This window comes from Amaranthus tricolor, chromosome 2 (assembly GCF_026212465.1).
Source record: "Amaranthus tricolor cultivar Red isolate AtriRed21 chromosome 2, ASM2621246v1, whole genome shotgun sequence".
NCBI classification, from domain to species: domain Eukaryota; kingdom Viridiplantae; phylum Streptophyta; class Magnoliopsida; order Caryophyllales; family Amaranthaceae; genus Amaranthus; species Amaranthus tricolor.
The window spans coordinates 33,138,714-33,161,665 of NC_080048.1; the positions used below are offsets into that span (position 1 = coordinate 33,138,714).

General features: G+C 34.9%; 2 protein-coding genes across 2 annotated transcripts; both read right to left on the reverse strand.

The window, feature by feature from the left end:
- Nucleotides 1–1,100: 1,100 nt before the first annotated feature.
- LOC130806371 (probable sphingolipid transporter spinster homolog 2) lies at nt 1,101–10,469 on the reverse strand. The gene is made up of 16 exons (XM_057671417.1): nt 9,858–10,469; nt 9,226–9,354; nt 8,470–8,571; nt 7,717–7,821; nt 7,570–7,645; nt 6,900–6,974; nt 6,465–6,567; nt 6,317–6,379; nt 5,059–5,128; nt 4,809–4,891; nt 3,855–3,931; nt 3,573–3,686; nt 3,365–3,484; nt 2,065–2,193; nt 1,614–1,692; nt 1,101–1,525 (listed from the first exon to the last, which is right to left on the reverse strand). The coding sequence occupies exons 1-16, from the start codon at nt 10,010–10,012 to the stop codon at nt 1,413–1,415; spliced, it is 1,593 nt and encodes a 530-aa protein (XP_057527400.1). The 5' UTR covers nt 10,013–10,469; the 3' UTR covers nt 1,101–1,412.
- Nucleotides 10,470–12,122: 1,653 nt separating this feature from the next.
- Nucleotides 12,123–22,464, reverse strand: LOC130806366 (fatty acid amide hydrolase-like). The gene is made up of 21 exons (XM_057671406.1): nt 22,209–22,464; nt 21,989–22,069; nt 20,023–20,132; nt 19,862–19,922; nt 18,970–19,160; nt 18,751–18,880; nt 18,540–18,617; nt 18,316–18,463; nt 17,609–17,721; nt 17,426–17,501; nt 17,141–17,209; nt 16,639–16,690; nt 16,474–16,554; nt 16,302–16,385; nt 16,108–16,211; nt 15,323–15,415; nt 14,970–15,038; nt 14,316–14,380; nt 14,155–14,216; nt 13,550–13,645; nt 12,123–13,433 (listed from the first exon to the last, which is right to left on the reverse strand). The coding sequence occupies exons 2-21, from the start codon at nt 22,065–22,067 to the stop codon at nt 13,371–13,373; spliced, it is 1,824 nt and encodes a 607-aa protein (XP_057527389.1). The 5' UTR covers nt 22,068–22,069; nt 22,209–22,464; the 3' UTR covers nt 12,123–13,370.
- Between the last annotated feature and the right edge of the window lie 488 nt (nt 22,465–22,952).

Here is a 22,952-nt window from a genome sequence, read left to right on the forward strand (position 1 = left end):
GTCTTAAAATAATTACTTATAGTTTTAAATAATCAATTAGAGAAATAAGTTAATTATATGCATTCGTCTCCTAATGTACACTCTCATACAACCAAAATAAAAAATCTTGTTGCAGTATCTAATGAAAACTTTGTCTCAAATAAGTTAATTAAGATTTTATCAACTTGATTTCCACATCTACATCTCTATCACTATTAGATAACAAAAATTCTTCTAAGAAACGGTTTATTTGAGAGATTATTTTTAATTGGGTCAGCCCATTATATGTGTTTTAAAATATTATAAGTAGACATTTAAGATATTAAAAATAGACATTAAGGATACGGTAAATAAGCATTAGAGATAATGTACATAGGTATTAAGCATATTGCAAGTAGGCATTAATAATTGATAGAGTGGGCTTGAAATAATTGCAAGAGACCGTCTCTCAAGAGACTAGCTGATTAGATAAAAAGAAAATAACTTTCTTGTCAAGCAGATTTAATCACTATATTTATAGCATTATATAAATAAATTGTATATATATTTTTTGATTTTTCTAATTATCAGGTGATAAAAGTCCAGCAGTGAAATCAAAATATTTCTATATAAAATATGTATTTCAACTTTCAATTAATACTTTTTTATTTTTAAAAGTTATATTTCATCACAAAAGCTATATTATCCGTCTCTTTGATATTCCTCCACCAGTCCACCTACTTATATAGTTAAATTAGAAATTGTGTATTATAACAATTTGAATTTTAAGACATACACAAATACTTATTTAAAGGCTAAAATTATCCGCTTTTAATAATTTAATAAGATAATCTGATGATGAAAGGATTTTCTTTCATCTTTGTGGCGGGGGCTCAATTTTCACCACTTATAAATACCAATTTTCCCTTCTCTCTTACCCGCAGTATATTATCCTTACTCCGGAAGCAGGAAAAAAAAAAAATGTTTCTAAAGGGTCATAATCAGTGAATACTTTCATTCTTTCCTTCTACAGCCAGAAAGAATAAAAGCATAAAGCACCAACAAGTTGAGATAGATTCCAGTCACAAAAATTTAAATAAAAATAAAATTAAATAAATAAAAAATAAAATTAAAATAAAATAAAAGCTGAAAACACTTAAATAGCTTATTTTAGATACTGCACTAAAACAGTGCCCTGAATCACAAAAATTGTTGCAATCTTCTCTACCAGTAAGTTAACTATACATCAATTATCAAACTTGTGGGTAAGCAAAAGTCGAAACAATCATCGTCTTCTACTTAAGGAAATGAATTGATCACCCGCAAAAATCGTAGGTGATAGAAAGATGGGCAAAAAAAAACACTTATCTATCATTTACTCACAAAAAAAATACTATACAGGTCGAAGGAAGGTGAGGATGCTAGTCGTTGAGATGTTACGTTAAACCGATGAACTATGCACTACTTGCCTCCTCTAATAACGGTGCTTTGTTTTGTCCGTTAGCTCCTCTAATATGATCATGTTCGTTCACTTCATTGAACTTATCCGGACTGTGCAAAAAGATTCCTGCACCAAAATGCGTATAAATGAATTTTATGGCAAGCTATGCGCACAGCCACGCAGTATCAGCGTATGAATGCAGCGATGATCTTACCTATGAGCCATATTGCAGCTGCTAGAAACAGAATAGACGTCAAACTCAGAGCGGTTTTCCTCCAATTATGGATATGATCCTGTAGCACGTATAATCTTAGCGGACTTCAAAGATGGTATTAGTTCGATGTGCTCATGGAAAACATGTTATAGCTTGTCATAGAGGTGTTCAAAACAGACCTGATGACCTAAAATTTACTCGACATTGTAACCGAACCCGACTTCAGTAATGATTTACAATCATGTAAAATACGATATGGTCACAAAACCCGATTTCAAACCGACCAAAACACCTAACCCGAAATTAGCTCAATGACCCAAATGAACACCTCTACTTGTCAATAACTCAAGTCATAGTGGTGACTATAAAGATATCTCGGTCTAATGTGCAGCGCTCAGATAGAAAATAGTGCACATCGAAACATGAGTAAGGTATTGAAGAGCAAATTAACCTGAAGAACACCAACTAAGGGTGAAGAAGGTACATCACCGAACACATGAATTGAAACCGTAGACATGGCCATAGAAAGTGGTCGTAAACTAGGCTTAACACTGTGTAGACACACGTAATTTACTGGGGCCTGCAAGCAGAAACAAAATTTATGAATAGTGCAATGATTTGAACATTGTAATTTTTTTTTAAGAATAATTTGCAAATTACAACCTTAAAGTTTATAACTTTTGCGAATTACAGCATCAACGTTTATTTTTTGTGAATTACAGCCGCCAAGGTATCAAAGTCTACATTATTCGGGCCAAATCATATGATTCCGACCATTTTAGTGGTCGCAAGCTCTGATACACGGACACGCCAACTGACAGACGTGTCCCGTGTCGGACACGTGTCGGACACGGACACGCGAAAATCCGTGTCCGACACGCCAAATGAAGTGTCCAATATTTTAATATTTTTTCGGACACGCGGACACAGCTAGGACACGGAAGGGACACGGCTAGAGTGAAGGACAAGTTTTTTTAAAAAAAAAAAATTAAATTGAAAACAAAAGCAAGAACTGAACTGAGAACTTCTCATATTCACTCACTGTTTCCCTCTCAGGCTCTCACTCTATTCCTTCTCTTTCACTCTAACCCTAAAAACTCTACTCAACTTTTCCTCCACCTCCACCGTCGCTGCCGCACTCCCGCACCACGCCACCGCCGGTTGCTCCTCCATCACAAACGATTACGAACACTCGAACTTGGTGCTGCGTTGCTGCTGCTACTCCTAAAAATCGAAATTTACCTATTTATTTGGTTTTCTTTGATTTGGTTTGTATGACTTATTTTAAATACTCATGTTGTTTATTTGGTACTTATTTGCATTTTATGTGATTTTTATGGTTTTTAAGTGTTTATTTACAAATGTCAAATGAAAGATTGTAAAATTATCTTTAATTTGATATATTTATTATATTACCATTTTCGTGTCCCCGTGTCCGCCATTTTTAAGTTGGCGTTTTCCCGTACCCGTGTCGTGTCCGTGTCCGTTTTAGTGCAACCTAGGTCGCAAGTTCAGGGTAAGTGGTCGGAATTTTGTGATTTGGCCTAAATATTGTAGACTTTGATACTTTAGTGGTTGTAATTCACAAAAATTAAACATTCAGGTTGTAATTCGCAAAAGTCCTAAATTTTAAGGCTGTAATTTACAAACTATTTTTTTTATAAAGAAATTAACGATGCCACTTTGAAAACTAATATAGCATACAACGGGAATTAAAAGGATAAGAAAGCAACGCATAAAAACTAATATACCTGCGTAGCAAAGACTAATAGTTCACCGACGGCAAAGAAAATGAGGAAAAATATCTCTTTCTTGAAACAGAAAGCACCGAAGCAAAACGCTGCTCCGAGCAAAGTGGACAATGAAAGAAGCTGTAGTTTATCAGAAGGAGATTAATTTTTACAAACTATAGAATACGAAACGGATCCTAGATACAGCCGTCAAATGATTTGCTTTTACCTTAAAAGCATTTGAAATTGTCGAGTTTATGTAGTCAAGAAGGAGACCTCCGCCAATAGTTCCCGCCAATCCACAACCAACAGTAATGCCGCCAAAGACCATATCTGCATTATTCTACCAAATGGACCAGATTGTTGAGTTAGACGTATAAAAGCCCATTGCCACAAGTTACATACTTCTTAAGCATGACAAGTTCCTGAGCAATAGCTTAGAAAGTAAAGTCATGAAAACATATTTAGTAAGCTGGGACCTCACTTCCCTCGGAATAAAGTGAGAACATACCATATTGTAGATATTGTACCCAGCCTTTGGTCCCCAATATGAATACGCACCCAAAACAAAGTTGTATGCAATGTAACCTGGAGAAGCCAATACAATGTATAAGCATTCTAAGGACTTCAGTCTTAGGCAAAGAAAAATATCGCATGTTACTCCCTCCATCATTTTTTAATCGTTATATATACCTCTTTGAGAAGTCAAAATTATCTCAGCTGAATCTTTTCTATAAGCTTTTTCTCTCTTTCTTTCTCTTAAGTTGGGGCTTAGATCCACCCTTTCAACATTTTCTCTACCTTTAGGGTGTTTTTGGATGGAAGAAAATAGAGGTAAAGGAAGGGGAGGGATTTGGCGAGATGAGGGATCTCTTGTTTGGATAACAAAATGGGAGGAAAGAGATCTGGAGGGATTGGAGGGATGATTTTTGTTAAGGAATCAATCTTTTCAAAGTTGGAAAAATCTGAAGGGAAAACTCCCATCTCCCTTCCTTTTCCTTCTCTTCCCTCCTAAGCAAACAAGAGTTAATTTCCTTCAACTTCTCTTTCCTTCCTTTTCGTTCCCTCCCTTTCCCTTCCTTTCCTTTCTTTTCTCTCCAAAGTTGTTATCCAAACATAGTGTTACAAACTTACAGTCTGTAAACTTTATGCTACTTCGTTATGATCCAATTAATAAAGAGTACAAGGAGTAGATAATTTTATAATCTAGCAAGGACTCGAACAAAATAAGTTGTATATCCAACTTCAAAACTCGATCTTTTCTCCCATTGTTCATGATTATCAGCATTTGAAATTAAATTATGTTATAATATATAACAATGTAGCGGTCATTCTTAAACATTACTTTTATGAGTATATTACTTATTGAATAGAGGTGGTTTGACTACTGTTTACCATCCCTCAAAACATTTTAGCGATAAGTCGATGCACATAGAAGTCTCATCAAAGAAGAATGTGGAGGTACCTAGAACATTCACAACATAAACCTTTTCAGAAAGAAGCGACTTCATATCACTCAGAAATCTTGTAAATTCATTCCCGGTTGACCTGCATTATATTCAAAACCAAAGGCATAAGAAAAACTTTACTTGAAATGTGCAGTAATGCATTTGATTATGAACTGTACAACATATTATCCTTGATCTCACATTTCAAAATATAGAGCGTTTTAAGGTGGTAGTGCATAAACATTGACTCGAGAAAATCAAACTTACTTTGGAGATTCATTTGGAGTTCCACTTTTCTCATCGGTTTTTTTATTGACAGTAATTGCAATTTCTGTTTCTGCAAAGACAATCCCACAATTTCGTAATTGTAATCCGATTCAAAATTACGGGCTACTAAATATTGATGTGATTATTATCGATATAATTTTAATTTCCTAAAGTTAATTACTAAAAGTTGGCATTAAGGCGTTGGCATTGTTGTGGATTAATATCCACCTTCATAGATTCAGCATCTCAGATTGTTGTCAGAATCTCAAAACTCACAAGTAGTAAGCCAGTGTTAGCACAGATTCTACACGACAAAACAGTAGTGGTGGCATCGTCTGAAACAGCCTCAATCTGAACCGTTATTGGATGACATAATTATTTGCGTTTTGTCCATGATAAATTTATTTTACGAAAAGGAACTTTAGCCATTAATTTTGGGGTTAGGGTAACAATTTTTAGCCAAAATAAGTAGGGCTTTTTAAGTATTAACTTTGGATTTTCTAACTACATTCTATTATGCTATAACATTCAGTAGTTCCCACGAACATGTACAAAATTCTTAGAATATGGCATTTTTAATATAAATATTAGTATTGAAGCCATCACAAAATGAAAAAAAAGCTTAATATAACATTACAAAATCCCATGATCCTATCTTAGCTAGGCAGCAAAAGTAAAATACGTGGATAAATCAGAAAATCTAAGGTGGGGGGATGTACGTAAGGCATAGCGCAAAATGCAGCAATGGTTACAGTCGCAGCAGCGGAAAAATGATGAGGTAACAGAAGTGTTGTGGTTATCATAACGCCTAAATATCGATCGAAAAACATGACATATCTCTTCATATGGTCAAAAATGCGGTTTTTGTACACCTTTACAACGCAGGAAATATCGATTCGTTTTTTTGAAACCTTTACAACGCGGCTGATGTGATGCAATGCAACCATATTTTTGAATACTATGACATAAGCCAACAAAATATCCCTTGTAGTAATTTCGGGCGATTCAGCTAGTTGTTTGAAGTAAATCTAGGACAAGCATTATATTCTCGAAACTGCCTTATTAAGGAACAACACTAAACATGCTAGCATTTATCTAATAAAGATGTATGTCGCATTAAAAAAAACGTTCAAGCCTCTATATTGGAGTACAGGGGCAAACAACGCATCAAAAATGAGATATACAACAGATAGTATATAAAAATGCATGAAAACATAGTCTATTAAGAGTTTAGAGGGGTAATGAATTTCATGCACACCTTCTACATAAGCAGCAGCTGTCTCCACCAACAACGATACCTTGGACCCGGCAGGTGCAAATCCTGATTATTAAGAGAAAAAGAGGAAATTAACCAGAACCAAGTTGTAGTATAGGAAGAAAAGATAATGCAAGGAGAAATCACAAACCTTTCAACTGCAACGGCTTCATAACAAAACCAAAAATAACAAATGGAACCATCAAGATTGCCTCCAAAAAGAAAGCCCACCGCCAGGCAAGATGGCTCCCAACCTAGAATGTTAATTTAGAATGAAAACACAAAATGTGAAACGATAATTTAGAATTTGAGGAACGAAGAGATCATATGACGGGGTGCTTTTTAATAATATTTTAATCAGTTGTAGACCGTGATTTTTTTCATTGGAATATTAATTTGGAGTTCGAGAGTTTTGGGGATGAAGTTTCCGAAACGGGAATCAATGGGAAGTTTCTAGTTTTTGGTACTTAGGGTTAACAGACAATAGTATGGTAAGACGATCATTAATCGACACGCACAAGGACATATGCTATATTATATATTGAGGGTAAGAATGATAGTAAGTACAGCAGCTTAGAAAACTTACCAAACCACCAAAAATGTAACCAACCGCATATCCAACAGGTATACACATGTAGAAGAATCCAAGCCATGCTGTTCTCTAACATAACAAGTTGCAAAGTAATCAGATTTCATTCTATTAACACGTTGCAATTACATGATCAGAGAAGTCGGCTCATATTTTACTAGGGAGCGGGGCATATATACATGAAAGCCAAAAGCAATGGCTATGAGTTAAATAACTTGTCAGTATTGAGGAGTAGCTGGAACAAGTTAATTGACCGCACAACTTTAGTATAGGAGATAAATGATAACCATGGCCGTTTCTAATCCAAGACAAGGTAGACATTTGCCTAGGGCCTAGAGCTAAAAAGGGCCAAATACCTCAACTCAACAATGATGTCATGTCAGACTTAGAACATCGCTTGTAAAATTGTAACTTTACTTTTATCAAACAACCATTAAAGATCGAAATCAATCCTCTTAAAAAGGGTCCGTTTCTTTCATTTTTCCTAGGGTAATAAAATATCAGAAATGACACTGATGATTACACACCGCCTAAAATGTAACACAATATCCCTAATTGTGCAATCATTAAAAATGTAAGATATAAGAAACCATAAAAAAGAAATGTAAGATATAAGAAGCTAATCGGAACCCCTCAAGAAACAGAGGAGAGAGAAGAAATGGGATACCTGACTATCTGGGGCATTATCATCAATGAATGGCGCAGCAAGGCTGACAAATGACGCCTCACCTACACCAACAAGCCTAAAAAGAGAAAATCATATGAGTAACTAATCACAAAAAAGTAGGTTAGCCTTGGAATTTGGAAGACTTACATTCGAAAGATGGAAATGGACCAAAAGTCCCATGAACACCCACAGCCAACTACAGCAATAGTCCAGATTAACAATCCGACTCCAATCAATCGAAATGGATTGACCCTGCAATGACAAAGAAAAACCGCATACATGTTGACCGACATTAATGATTAATCAGATTTGGGCACACCAGCAGCAACACTTCCAAACATCTATAATTCAAACTAAATGTTACTTGGGGATAACTTTGTGAAAAATGATTCCACTTAAGATACTATTTGAATAGCTTTTACTTCAGGCCTCTGGGTGATTCTTAGTATATTAACTTTTAGAAGCTTATGTATCGATATATGTCAGAAGTTACACAATAAGTCAATAACTCACTGGTATCCTTGAACATGAAACGCGCAGTTCCACAAACAGACTATCTCACAGTTTTCTGTCTATTTGACTAACGCAGCTAGCTTTCGTCACAAACGAATAAGTTGACTGAGTTTTTGGCAAGGTTAGCTAGGTTTCGGTTCAGCTTTTCAGTTTTGAGTTCAAATGCAACAGACATAAGACTCTTCAACAGAATTTGAGTTTGTATAGAGATTTTTCAGTTCTAAAATAAATTTCCTTTGCATTGGAGATGGGGCGAATGGATTGCATGTGGGTGTAACAGTTGCTTAAACAGTGAGGCTGAATTCTACTAATTCTATTTTATCTACAGAAAATCCAAGAGCGTATGAAAAAGAAGAACATGTAAAAGTAGAAGATATTACAACCCACCTCTTGGCTAATGTGGCAAAAATTGGCGAGGCAACTAAGAGTCCAACCATGAAAGCTGAAGATAGCACACCATCTTGAAAATTGCTCAAGTTGAATTGTCCCCTACATGGATCAAGAACAAGAGTAAGATCAAACTACGATACTATAAAAAGAGGAGAAATATCACAAACAACATACATGTCCCAACGATGAACATTGAACAAGTAAAGACAACCAAGAAGAAAAACATAGCATGCGAGACACAAAAAACAGGGGAGGGGCATTAATAAAATGATACTCCCTTCTTCCCCTTGAATTGCTACACAACATCTGAAAGTTGTCACTTTAATTTGCGTTATATAGAAATTCAAATGGACAAAGGAGTCGTACATATTAGACAAATTACAAATATACATTATACTCAAGAGTCACGGGTGTATATGTGAACATGTTTGCAGGTAAGCATACAACTTAATCATATATACAATTCCAATACGCGTAACCCTAAGTCCTTTTTCAAACAAATTTCAACTGAACAAGCGAAAGAGAATAAAACCCTAAACCCTAAAAACTGAAAATTCAAGAAATTTGGTACATATTTCTCAATCTTAACTTTAATGAACGCAAACCTATCTACTAATGAACTAAATTAGAAATGGGATTACAGATTACTAATGATGACTACTCAAATATTATGAAATCTTAGAAAAATTGAGCCTCATAATTTATAGTTTCAAGTAATGATGAAATTGAAAGTAGTCAATGCATAGAGCTTACTGAATGCCGCTACCATCGGAGCATGTGCCACCCTTACAAGTCCCGCGTTCACCATTCACACCATTGCTAGCAATCGCTCCTCGATCCAAATAATTTATCAAGTTAATAACACAAAATATTGCCAATAACCTGCATAAGATCCACAATGATTTTTTAAACAAAGAAAGATGCAATCTTCACAATAGTTAAACACCAAGTAACAAAGAAAACATCTCATTAAGCTTAGCAAACCTCCAACTCTAATTTTAGAAACATCACACTAACCCAATTTTAGTTAATGGTGTGATTAAGCAGTAATCATCAGACTAATCTACCCTAATTTTCTCATAACCCATCAATCAACTAGATCAAAAAAGCTTAAAAAAACACAATATCTGATAAAATGAACATCTAACAAAAAGTCAACTGACATCCCACTTCAAGAATACATAATCTAAACCCCAAAGATAACCCCAATAACCCATATCAACTAAAAAAAAAATCAAATCAAATTCTACATCAAATTGAAAAAACATCATATAATCTTCAAAGAAACAATCTTTTTACAAGAGACATAACAAAGAACACAAAATTTTATAGAAATGGAAGGAATAGGAAGATGAACAAGAAAAGAAAAAAGATAAAGATGATACCTTTTTGGAGTAAACCATGAAGGTCTAACAACAGAATCAGCAATACCCATTTTATTTTCTTGGGTTTCTTCAGTTTTTGCTCTTTCAACCTCAACAGAAGAATCCTTTGAATCTTCTACTGCTTTTACTTGTTCTTGTTCTTGTTCTTCTCCCATTTATTTTTTTTTTTACAAAAAAAAAAAAACAAAACCCAACAAGATAAAAATAAAATAAAATTACCCTTTCAAAAAAAATTCTGATTATTTGATTTCTGTGTCTCTGAATGACTGAATCACTTAATGTGATGTAAACTGTATTCCTTGTTTGATGCAAACGAGGAAGCAGACCTAATTCTTAGTTTTTGATTTTTTTTTTTTAAAGTTTTTTTATTTTTATTTTTATTTATACAATTTATTAAATTCATGGATTAGTGCTCCTATTTTTTTATGAAAATAATTTTTAACTTTTCAGTAAAAGGAATATAATAGTGATGAGTGTGGGGCTAGGGCCAGAAAATTATTCTTGATAAGAGAACCAATGATTGGAAAGGATTTATTAGAAATGGTGATATTTTGGGATTCTTTTCTTGCTCATATTCAAATTCAAAACTCTTCATGTGGGTATATATGATTACAATTGTTTGTTTATTACTCATACATACTAGTAGGAGTGTAGGAGTTAACAATTTGATCATTAATAATTTCACATGTACTCTTTATGAGCAAATATTAGAGTTTAGTTAACACTTTTTGACAATTTCACATGTAAGGTTTGAAAATATGTTGTAGATGTATTATTACCAAATATTATAGTTTAGTCAACATCAACAATTGATAGTATTCACACTTCAAAGTAAGAAATTAGCTACATTTGCCGATACCGCTCATTTTTGTAGTGAGTACAACTATTCTCAAATACTAGTATTTGTTTTTATTCACTCATTTATATTTTTTTTTAATTTATAAGTTAAAACATATTTAAATAGAATTTTATTTGATTCGTCTCAATATAAGATTTATTTATTTCAATTTTTTATAATTTTTAATTATGCACAATTAGAGATATTAGGGTTTCAATAATTGACTAGAACGTGTCTAAATCAAATAGGTCAAAGTCATTGAAACGGAAAGAGTATAATTTTTTTCATTCAAATAATTATTTTGGGGTCATTTTCATGGAAAAATGTTTAATTTTTATAACTATAAGATCAAGTTTTATTTATAATAAAAGGAGTTTCTCTAATATTCTAATATTCAAATATTCAAAATTAATATATCGTAAACAAATTGTTACTGATCAATATATGATTTTGAAAACACTCTTCACTTTTCACGCTAAAGATTCCATTGCAACAATATACCATGAAAATTAGCTGGTTTGACCATTCAGCCCTCTATTTATATCAAAATTAGCTAAAATTGCTCAATAAGCTAATTTGTCAAACACTCCCATTGTAAAATGTTAAAATACTTTATTTGGCAAAGCTCTATGAAATTATCATATGGTATTTTTCATTTCTTTTATAATATTATATGATATGATAATTCATGGGTAATTTTGTAATATAATTAATTATTAAAGTTCTCTACAATGTAGCACTATTAGAAATTAGTTTTCAAACATTAATCATTTGATATAAATTAGTTATAAATTTGTTGAAATTGTCACAAGCTGAGGAAGTCTTTGACCACATTCTCCTTTACGATTACGAGTATGAGTTGTCATCTTTCATCTCAACCTAAAACCTGAGCATAGTTTCTATGGACTGTATACACTAGATACGATGATGAGGATAAATTTTTTGAATTATTCGATAAATTAATAATAATTTTAAAAACTACAATTAATCATAACATTTCTGGAGTTTTAACTTGTTTTCAATTGAAAATCAGTTCCCGTTACAAAAGTTCGACTAAAATCAATTTGATTTTAGCCGATTTTAGCTAAATAAAGTTCGATTTCGTGCATAATTCGGGTCGAATATATCTCGATTCGGGTAATCTCATTTAATAATTATTTGTTAGTTACAAAAATCGGCCGCAGTTCAGATTCAGTTTTTTAATTTTCAGTTATCAACCGATTCGAATAATATCGGTTTAGTAAATCTAAAAAATAACTTCTTTTCAGGTCAAATAACTTTTAATTTCAATTGGGATTTTTGGATCAGGCACTTTTAAAACAGCTCGATCGTCTAGGCATACACTGCGCTCCCCCATCTCTAATATGTGATAGAGAAGCTCCCGCATGTAATGCTGCCCGACCACGTGTCAAGGCATCAATCATAGTGTCCAAGTTTTATAACAATTTCCGAATTGACATCCGCAGTTGCAGCTAATAATGAGATGTAGGTGGTCGGATGTTAGCGTTACTTCTCATGGAGGGTAGCAATTTCTAAGTCATACTTTTACTAATTCTAGGAATTATTTATGATAAATACGTTGAAGGATATTCTTTTGTGGGACGTTTCTCGAGCTAAGGGCTCTAATGAATCGTGAACTCTTTGTGATGAAGGTATTGATATGACTTCTACCCATTCTCCCTAAACTCTGGCCAGTACTATAAGCAGGATTTACTGGATTGATGAGGATAATGAAATACCTTCCATTTATTAAATAGAACATAGATTAGAGCAAATCCAACACCATCCTAAAAGAATTTTAAGCTCCATTGGGCATTGAAAAATACACTTTCATCTTAAAAGAACAAAAAAGCTTGAGGTAGAGCAAGGGATTGGTATAGGGATGGTAATTCTTGCTTGGTAGGAAGGGTTGCCATAGAGAAAATGGTGACAGAATTTATCCAACTAGTGTTGCATTTATATGAGGATTGTAATTATATTACCATGGATACCCAAAGACCCATTTTACGCCACATAACGGATTGAAAGCCCTGGCCCATTTAAGCTCATTTTCTTTTTGTATGGTCCAAGCTGATCCCACACATTTTCATTTGAGCCCAGTCCGCATTTGACCCATTGCATAGGTCAAATTACTCCTAGAAGTGGTCATTCAGGGCGTCAGATAGAGTAATTCTTGTTTTGCACAATACATTTTAGTGTATTGTATGGTGTTGAATGCAATGTCGTTATAGTGATATGAGCGAATCGGCCAAAACCTAGGCTACATCCCTGAAAAACTGGCATTTAAATCTGGATAACAGTCGTGGTTGGATTATCGGAATGTGGCACTGATAGGCAAGTTATGTTGCGCTACATCAGCTCTAGTGCCTTGATCATTGTTTTTAGTGCAAGGAACTTGTAAACAAAATAACAAATTCAATCATTTGTATGCAGAAGTGTAAAACAAATGCTTTTATTAATGGTAACAATACATGATAATGTATAAATGGGAAGTACAATGAACAATATTGGGAGGTCATCTTTGCAAAGGGCAGAATCACAACGTCATGGTCATCAGCCCAATGTCCCGCACTGGCAAACACACGTGACACAACGCACTCCCGAAAAAAATAGGTGTATGAAGCAATTAAATAGGAACTCTCGAGAGCCGGAAGATTATGAATAAACAGCATTATTTATGTACCTTTCAAGATATCATAGTGCAAAGCTGGTCTTTTCTTGGTCATCCCATATGATTCCTAATCACAAGAGGGGCACTTGTTACAGGCAGTTAAAGCAAGATATGAACGTCAAGGTTGCGTGATTACGCACACAGCAACAGAACGTTCACCAGTCATTCATGGAAGATGTATACCTCTATGGTAGATGCCAAATGCAGAAGCGTTGCTTCACACCATGGTCGGCCTAGAAGTTGTAAGCCAATTGGAAGTCCTAGCTTATCGTAACCAACCTGAAATAACAAATGATTGATGGGTCAGTCTTTGCTTTCATGCACCAATTTGATGGGTAAGAGTCGGTTTATTTTGGTAAAAAGCATTAGAACAGAAAATGGTCACAACATTCATGTAAAAATATTACTGTGGTAAGTAATTGAGACGTTGGATTGGATCAGTGTCACTGTCATGTGATTCGCTAATCATCTCATGAATCATGAATTGAAGAAAACAAATTATGGTCGATTTTACGCTATTTTTGAACCATTTTGAGCGAATCTTGAATTCAAAAGACGAACTAGCGAATCGAAAGAAGCGAAGTATGTTTCATTGGATTGGATGTTGGGTCAAAAGATGTTGAGTTCGGTTACGAGTTTCGTATGTAGCTTGGTTAACAAGTAAATTTGATAGCATTTTTAGTACAGGGGTGACCTACAGGACAGAAACTAGGTATGTAGTGGAATTAAGTGTAAACTAGCTTTCCGTAACCAGAAATTTCCACTCAAAAAAGCAAGAGATGACCTACCGGGATGGTAATTGCGGGGAAGCCAAGAAGATTCGCGGCCAAAACAAAGCGCATCAGGTAACCTGTTAGTAGAGGAAGAAGATTAAATTAGTTCAAGTGGGAAGGATATTTGTAAGGTCAGCCAGACGGAATGCTTCAGATCAAGTTGAATTCCAACTCACTTGAAACCTGCAAGTTTGTCTCTCCAAGTTTAAGAGCATTGGAAGGTATGGCTGGTGCTGTCATGCTATTAAGAAAAAAGATGTGTCATAAGAAAAGAAACTTAAAAACAAGGCATACATGGTTCTACAAATAGTTCATTTATTCAATTCCAGAGTCTGGACGGATGTGCCGGGCCAAAACAGGCTGATGTCCAAAGTTCCCAACTCGGGATAGAGAAATCCAGAATAGCCAATTCGACAACATGAAAGTAGAGTGCAAAAATGCGGTAATAATTGCGATCATGGTTATCACTACGTCAGATATCGGTTGAAAACATGAGATATTTGTTGAAACGGCCAAATGCATAACATAGAGAAATCCGAAATAGCCAATTTGACAACATAAAAGCAGAGTGCAAAAATGTGGTAATGATTGCGATCATGGTTATCATAACGTCAGATATCGGTTGAAAACATGAGATATTTGTTGAAACGGCCCAATGCGTAAAATATCGGTTCGTTTTTACAATGCAGCCGATGCGGCCTTGTTTTTGCAGTATGCATGCGAGGACTTGGTTGGGCCTTTGGTTCAGATTTCTCGTCTCTATGATAGGTAAAAGGCACAATGACAAATAAAAAAAACAGTACAAAAATAGGAATAATGAAGAAGCGTACCCAGTGGTTGGTGTTACTATAATGTCGACCTTCTTGAAAATCTCCATGTGGTAGTACATCATCCTTCGCCTGGATTAAAAACCAGTAACAGACGAACAATCAAAAAGACCGAACATAGCCAGATTATACAGTTATATAACTAAGTTACAAAAAGATTCCACTGGCAATCACAAGCAAGTTCAAATACTGCATTGTCGCCTTCTAGCAAGATTCAACAGTTTTTTGCGAACATAAGATCCGTATCATAGGGCTTGATCAAAACGGGTCTGCCCAACAACGGTCAGTTGCAAGGGTAATAATTGTCATCATGAAATTACCCATACATAAGCTTTGTTCACACACAATTCACTCACCTAATTTTTTGGGCTGCAACATAATCGGTAGCTGAAAATGTACGAAAAAGCGCCAAATTGATGCGGGTGTCATAAGTCAACTTTGAATTTTTCCTACATGAAAGAGTTACTTCTTAAAATCTCTTTCAAAAACATGCTTACTTCAAATGGAACCAGCAATTCTGAATAATTTTGCTAAATATTGCTAAACTAGGATACCCATGACACCATCCACAAAGGACTACCAGCAAGATTAGTGTTTTATCACGTAATAACCCAACAATCAAGGGCGGAGCAAAGATTTTAGAGGCCCTATTAATTTTTTCGATGTTTTTCAAAATGGGGCCCTTCATTATATCAAAAGATCAAATTTTTTCCACTTCAAGAAAAATTAATGTATCGTATAACATTATATTCTAAAATCACTTAAAAAGCGTTGCTTGAAACCAAACCGCCTGAATAGCACCATTTAATATTTAAGGCCCCTTATTTCAGGGGGCCCTAGGTGATCGGCTACCCTGCCTGTGCTTAGCACCAACCTTGCCAACAATATTGTGTTCCGTCATGTAAAATTACCTAACAATATTAGTGTTTCATCTTTTAAAATAACTAATACTAGTGTATAAGCGCTTTTCCATGTAAACGACTAATACCGACTGGCAATTATATACTCTTGACCCAAAGCGAGAAAAAGGCTCCACAGTTCTGATCCTATGTAGACAGTATCACAAGAGTTATTGTGAGGGGGGGGGGATTTAAGATCTACTTGGTTTGACAAAAACATTCAGAAAAGTAACAGAACATACCCCTCTTCGCAGTATGGATTTAACGAGCACAAAGATTCAGTTCCAATGGAAACTACATGTGCGGTACTCATCTCATGCAGCTCAGGAATAGCAATCTCCTCGATCTGATAGTTGCATTCAAGAAATCTCAGAATAACTTTGGGGAAACAAACGCTTGCAGAAAAGTATTTGAGTACTTATGAAAATTTTTTTACTTGACAGTTATGGGTTTTGCAAAGCCAATTTAGAACATCCCCGCACTTCTGAGATATTTCACTGGAATACACATCGTTGAACCACTACAACACAAATATTATAAATTCAGATCTCGTAATGTATCATACCGAGTATGAAACTGTATCACTGCAAAAGAAATCACGGAACTACCTCTGTATACTTCCCAAGCCGTAATGACCCTACAGCCTTGATTCGGGCATCAGACTTCAGATTCGGTAAGCAAGGCGGTGACTGGAAATAGTCCAAAAATTATCAGTTGATGTGTGTCATATTAAGATATCAGAAAGTAAGGGGGAACTGATGCTAATAGCTTACAGGTTTCATGCTAATTCTATCAGCAGGAGAGGAACCTAATATTGCTGCATACCTTCAAAAACACAATTGACATATTAAGATCATTAATTAACATTCTGGTCAATCTTTAAACTAGCAGGAGATTACCATAGAAAAGTTCATGAAACATGTCTCGTTTTGTTTCCTTTAGGCTTCAAATTAAAATGGACATCTAATCAGAAAAACGATTCGGTTTTCTTATCCTGCCTAATACTACAACATTATGCAGTCAAATTCATTTACGATGACAAAAGACCCTGACCGAATTTTCTCTAGTCCCTACTACAGGCAGCGCATAGATAAAGATGGTTAAACAAACAGTGGCGGAGAAACTTAATTCAATTGACAACAGGTCATAGCAACAACAATGCCAAATCCTTAATCCCAGAAGATTAGAGTCGACTCAGTTGACAACATGTTATCAAATCACGTTCAGGAAAAAAGAGAATAACGCATGGCGGATAAGGTTGCATTTATGTCTTACACAAGCATAACATCCTCTACTGATGAAGCTATTGGACCAATAATATCCACAGTCCCATCGCACAATGCCCTGGAAACATGAAACATTAGACGGTTAGATGTCGCAAGGATCTCTATAAGATAATTCCATTCCTAAGATATTATCTCCTGTTTTTACAAGTAGTCTTCGTTTTTTGGAGTTTAAAATTGTCAATAAACTACTAATAAATAAAAACAATCAACGTTCAACTCAAAAGGCGAAAACATGCACTAATAGACATAGGGAGTAGATCAATGCAGTGATTACCCTCTCTTATCAGTTCTTCCATATGTTGTCTTGAGGCCCACCACACCACAAAGAGATGCAGGAATGCGAATTGAACCTGATGTACATAGAGACCTATTATCAGTACCCAAAGCAACATCTTCCAACTGAAGGCCGATAACTATAAGGCGTAAAGTCATTAAGAAGCAAGAGATGTATATGAACCTCCACCATCTGTCCCAAGAGCAGCTGAACACAGTCCAGAAGCTACAAGAGCTGCCGGGCCAGATGAAGATCCACCAGTGTACCGGTCATGCGCATGTGGATTTCTTGTTGTTCTGGAAAGAAACAAACACTACATCATACTAACAAGCAGGAAAAAGAAAATGGAGGGATTTCAAACTAGCTAACATTGACCCAATTGAGAGACGAAGATTCTGTAATAAAAAAACACGTTAGAAAATTAAATGAATATAAGGGAGATACTACAGTCTAATGCACATTTGAACAAGCAATTTTCACATCAAATAACCAAGGTCTAATTTTCTGTTGAAGACATCTCAATGACTCTGATCAAATGTATATTGCATTGATATGAAAGCCTGTTTATAAAGAGAAATTGATATTAATAATCTAACCTGTCACCCATCTGCTGTTAATAATCCCACCTTTGGATTATTTTCTAATAATCTAACATTTGCCATACATTTGCCCATAACATACCATATAACTAATTATAGGTAATAATAGGGCATGCGGCCAGCGCACTAAGGGCAAATGTTGGATTGTTAGAAAATAATCTAAAGGTGGGATTATTCACAGCGGACGAGCAAAAGGTTGGATTATTAATATCAATTGTTCCTTTATATTATTGGCCCTACAGTAACATATCTGTTGTGCAATATTTTCTTGCAAGAGAATATATAACTTACCCATAATTGGCATTGTTTCCAGTTGTCCCAAGACCTAATTCATGCATGTTTGCCTTTCCAATTAAAATTACACCACAATTGCGCACTTTAGAAACAGAAACTGAATCTTTCTTAACCGGTCGAACTTCATGAAACCATGTAGTAGCACCTAAAAATAAACAAAGGTTGATGATGAGCTTCATGCATGTAGAAAGATTAGCAAACAATAGTCATTTTGGTTGTACCATTAGATGGATAAGGGTAACAATCTATATCATCCTTGATTGTCATGAATACTCCGTCCAAAATTGATATAGGTTTTCCTGCAAATCCATGTCAATCAGTTAGTGATGACATAATCTTAAATTTAATATGTCAAAGAAAATACTGAAGACAAATATACGAGAGCATCATTACCAAAAAACACATTCCGAAAACGTCAGAAATGAGCATTACCTTCTTCAAATCTTTGAGTAGAAGCAGCTGCTTGCGCCCTTACATCCTCAGCGTCAAAAGATATGAGTAATGGAGTGGTCAGATTTTCTTTATTAAAGACCTCCAAGGCTGAGATTATTCTCTCAGCAATCTGCACTTATTATTAGTTGATTGTATGTCATGTAATAGTATAAAAGTGAAAGGCTCTAGAATAAAATGATTATAGGTAAGGTATCAGACCATCGATGGGGTAACAAGCTTGGCACGATAAGCATATGCAAAATCACGTATCTTCCAATAACGAAACGATTTTGCCAAATCATCTTCCCAACAGCCTGCAGGATCATATTCAGAGAGGCACTTTAAGGCTTCTGCGACACGCTCCTCAGGACAGCCAGCTTCGTCGACAAAAATAACCTCTTGCTCCGGCTCTAAAAGGCACAATTCAAACTTATTATTACAGGTTGTTCACGTATATCTCAAACAAATAAAGTATAAAGCTAGTATATCACATGCAAACCCTATTTTGCAGTTAAAGGATTCCCTATATTCCCTCATCCAGTGACGGATCCTGGAAAAAAAAGTAATATAAAAATTTTTTTTTCAAGTAAAACGCACTTCATGGGTTTTAAATCCTGGTCACTCATGTGGAAGAAAACACATTAACCAACTCATTTAGGGTACATTTACATATACTACTTGATTTTATTTTGGATTTAAGGGATCAATTGACCTCAATGACTACACACTAGATTAGCCCATGACCTTGTCAACATCATTTCAACCCAAAAAAGAACATTGATCAACTACTAGTTATACAATAAATTTCACTTTTATATCACTAATTTATCAGTCTATTTATTGTTTGCTGAGGAAATCCAAATTTTCCAGTGAGGCAATAATATGAAATTTTCATTAACTTTTAGGTTATCTCCCATATCTTGGACATCACGATTATACATTTTCCGCTTCATGTATAAAATATACTGAGAATAATACACTTGAATTGTTGCTAAGACAGTAAGGTTAATCATGTCAGGCAGCTCATTGCAGATAATAAAATAGACGCTGATAAGCAAGTGCATAATGAAGAAACTGCTAATTTAAATAAACCTATAGAAGAAGAAATAACCTTGGGGAGAGTACTCGGGTTTAAACATGGGACTCTCCGGAATGTCAGTATTCTTTAGTAGCTGTTAATCATTAAACAACGTATTGTATTACCATACTTGGCTTAAATAGCACAAGCAAACAAGATATAAAGATTATATGCAAGCAACAAGATAAACGAACCTCAACCATTTTATTCTTTTTTCTTAGGTGAGTGATAATCATAGGACCTATAATTGGAACTTCAAGAAGCTTAAGAAATAATCCCAATGCTGATCCCGTGAGATGTGGAGCTGTAAGACAGTAAAGTTATAACATGTAAGTGTCTGAAATTCTAAAGGTGCGGGGGTTTCAAGAATTATCAAATTCTAGATTGATCCTATCTTGATTCTTGAATGTATTGAGCCAATTCCATTTGGATTAGTATCATGTACAACAGAAAAATAAGCAAGCACAGGCAAAGTTGTCAGGATCGGGATTCTACGTAGGATCGAAATCAACTGGTGGGATCGGATTGTAGGATTAGATCGTACGATCGGATGATCCTATAAATTTGCAGCATTAACAAGTTGTATGATGTCTATGTTTATTATTTGATCATTTTCAATATAAAATAGCAATAATAACCCATATATTTTCTTAAGATTGTGCTTTAATTTTAAAATACATACATATCTTACTTTTCTAATGTCGTTTTTTTTCTCTATTCTTAACGAAATGACAAAATATATATAAGATTTAGACTACACATAATATATTTAGAGCACATACATAAAAGGATATAACAATAAACCATAGTAAGCAAAAGAGAACAAAGATACTAGCAAAAAAAATCAAATTAGTAGTTTTGAACGATCCTACCAACGATCCTACCGATCCTACCAACAATCCTAGCCAATCCTACCCACTCCTACCAACGATCCTAGCCGATTCTATCCGATTCTAACGATCCCACCAATGATCCTACTTGATTCCGATTCCACTAACGATCCTAGTCGTTGGGTCCGATCTGGATCGTAGAATCGTACGATTCTACGATCCGAATCGCGATTTTAACAACAATGAGCGCAGCCGTAACAAGACAATTTTCAGCTCTCCAAAATTTGAGTATCTTCATATCATCAGTTATCACCCTTATGAGAAACTAAAGTATCTTGGAAGGGTCGGATGCTGATTATAACAAAAATGTTGAAAAGAAATATAACAGTTGCATACATTAAGAGGAGATTGGTTTTGGGGAAAACATTTACTGTGGAAAATGCAGATGATGATTAATTTTATTTTGTTTGGTTCGAAGGAAAACTTATGGTGCAGGGCGGCGAGTGAAGGGGGGAATAACTTCTTCGAAGAATCAGTTTTGAGCCGGGGGACTCTTTGAACACATCCTCCTTTATAGGTATGGGTTGTTGTCTTCCTTCCCTCCCCAGACGCTGCTCATAGGTCCCTATGAGTGCGGGATATACTGGGTATGATGATGATGATGGAAAACTCCTAAGGAAACGGAAGAAAATTGGTTTTCATCCTATTTAGGAAGTAAGTATTTGCAAAGTGATGGAAAACACTTTCCACCCGCTTTTCCGATTTAACTCCCTTGTCAAAGCAACCAACCAAAACTTTCCACAAAAATTTTTTTCGTCAAACCAAACACCCCCTTAGGATTTTGAAAACTCTTCATCTAGAGGAGGTGATTTTTGGATACACTTTGTCAGATCGCTTACCTCCTTTACTATATGAAGAAGGGTTCACTACAAATTCAAGAAGATTAAACAATAACCATGACAAATTAAGTTCCCATAAAAGACCAATGTATAAAAACACCATCAATCCATCACCAAACAACCCAACACCAAATAACCAAATTCTCATAAAACTCATCAGGCGCGGTTCTAGGCGTATTCAAGGTGTTTTACCGCCTAGGCCCAAGAAAACATGGGGTCTCATATGTTAACAAACTCTTATAGTTCATCGGTCACGTAACTTATTCGGTGATGTGTCTTGTTGATGAAAATTCTCAATTTACGAAATATCAAAAAAAGTAAATAGTGCCTCTATACTCCATTAAGATCACTAAATATCATCATATACTCCTGGTATACAACGCAACTAGTACAAATTTGAGCACAAAATGTTTAGTGATTAAGAGATTGACCTTCAACTTGATGATACTCATACTTGACTGCACTCAAGTCAACTTCATCAGCAGGAATCAACACTTTCTTCTTCCCCATCCCTAAAATCAACAATTTACAAACAACCCACTTCATAAAATCACCAAAAATTTCAACTTTCAGCTTTCAATGAACTTTTTATCAAATCATAAACAGTTTAACCCAAAAAAATTATGTAAAGGCTTCAAATTAAAACTTTACCTCAATTAAAGAAGCTCAAGAACTGAAAATTGACCCTTTTTTGTTGAGAAGAAGGCAAATGTGAGGATAATAATTGGATATTTGGGGGATGAAATTGAGGATATATAGACATAGAGTATAGTTGAAGCCTTGAAGGCATGTTGTTACGTTTATTTGCGTCGCTTTCTGAGGAATTCAATGCATTTTGCGACTACTTTTTGGTGGGCAGTTAAGCAATTAAAAGGTGCAATACCAAATCGGAACTTGACAGTCGGACCCAAGTCATGGGAAAAACACTCCAGTTTTACTCTTTCTATCCCAATGTGGTATCCTCATTGATACGGCACGTGAACGTTACAAACACAATTTTTTTATTTTTTATTATTTTTATCCAAATTGGCTATTTGACATGGGTTGTGTTCACGGGTCGTGCGTGTCATTACTAGAGTTGAGCAAAATTATCTGATGATTCGAAAATTTAATTTATTCAATCTGACATTCGACTGAACATTAGGATATCCGATTTGAAATAATAATTTAAAACTGTGCATAAAAGTTTCATCTCGCATGGCTCATAAGTGATGAAAGATAACATAACTCATCTTCTTTCTTTTTTGATTACCTTCCTCGCATATATATAAGAATGAATATGTTCGATTTTTAAAAATATTACTCAAATTATTGATCACATGAGTATTTTTTGTACTTTTACATGTATCAAGGTCAATAATAGAATAAGAATTAATATTATATGTATCAAGGTCA

What these genes read in the sequence shown, in the direction of transcription:
- LOC130806371 (XM_057671417.1), bottom strand. Translation starts at nt 10,012, where the DNA reads ATGGGAGAAGAACAAGAACAAGAACAAGTAAAAGCAGTAGAAGATTCA. An exon ending in TTATGTTGTGAATGTTCTAG is followed by an intron (nt 3,932 to 4,808) that starts GTACCTCCACAT and finishes TGGCTTCTCCAG; the next exon opens with GTTACATTGCATACAACTTT. An exon ending in GGTACAATATCTACAATATG is followed by an intron (nt 3,687 to 3,854) that starts GTATGTTCTCAC and finishes TCCATTTGGTAG; the next exon opens with AATAATGCAGATATGGTCTT.
- LOC130806366 (XM_057671406.1), bottom strand. Translation starts at nt 22,067, where the DNA reads ATGGGGAAGAAGAAAGTGTTGATTCCTGCTGATGAAGTTGACTTGAGT. An exon ending in GGAAACAATGCCAATTATGG is followed by an intron (nt 17,722 to 18,315) that starts GTAAGTTATATA and finishes GTTTCTTTCCAG; the next exon opens with AACAACAAGAAATCCACATG. An exon ending in TCCCCGCAATTACCATCCCG is followed by an intron (nt 13,646 to 14,154) that starts GTAGGTCATCTC and finishes TTGTTATTTCAG; the next exon opens with GTTGGTTACGATAAGCTAGG.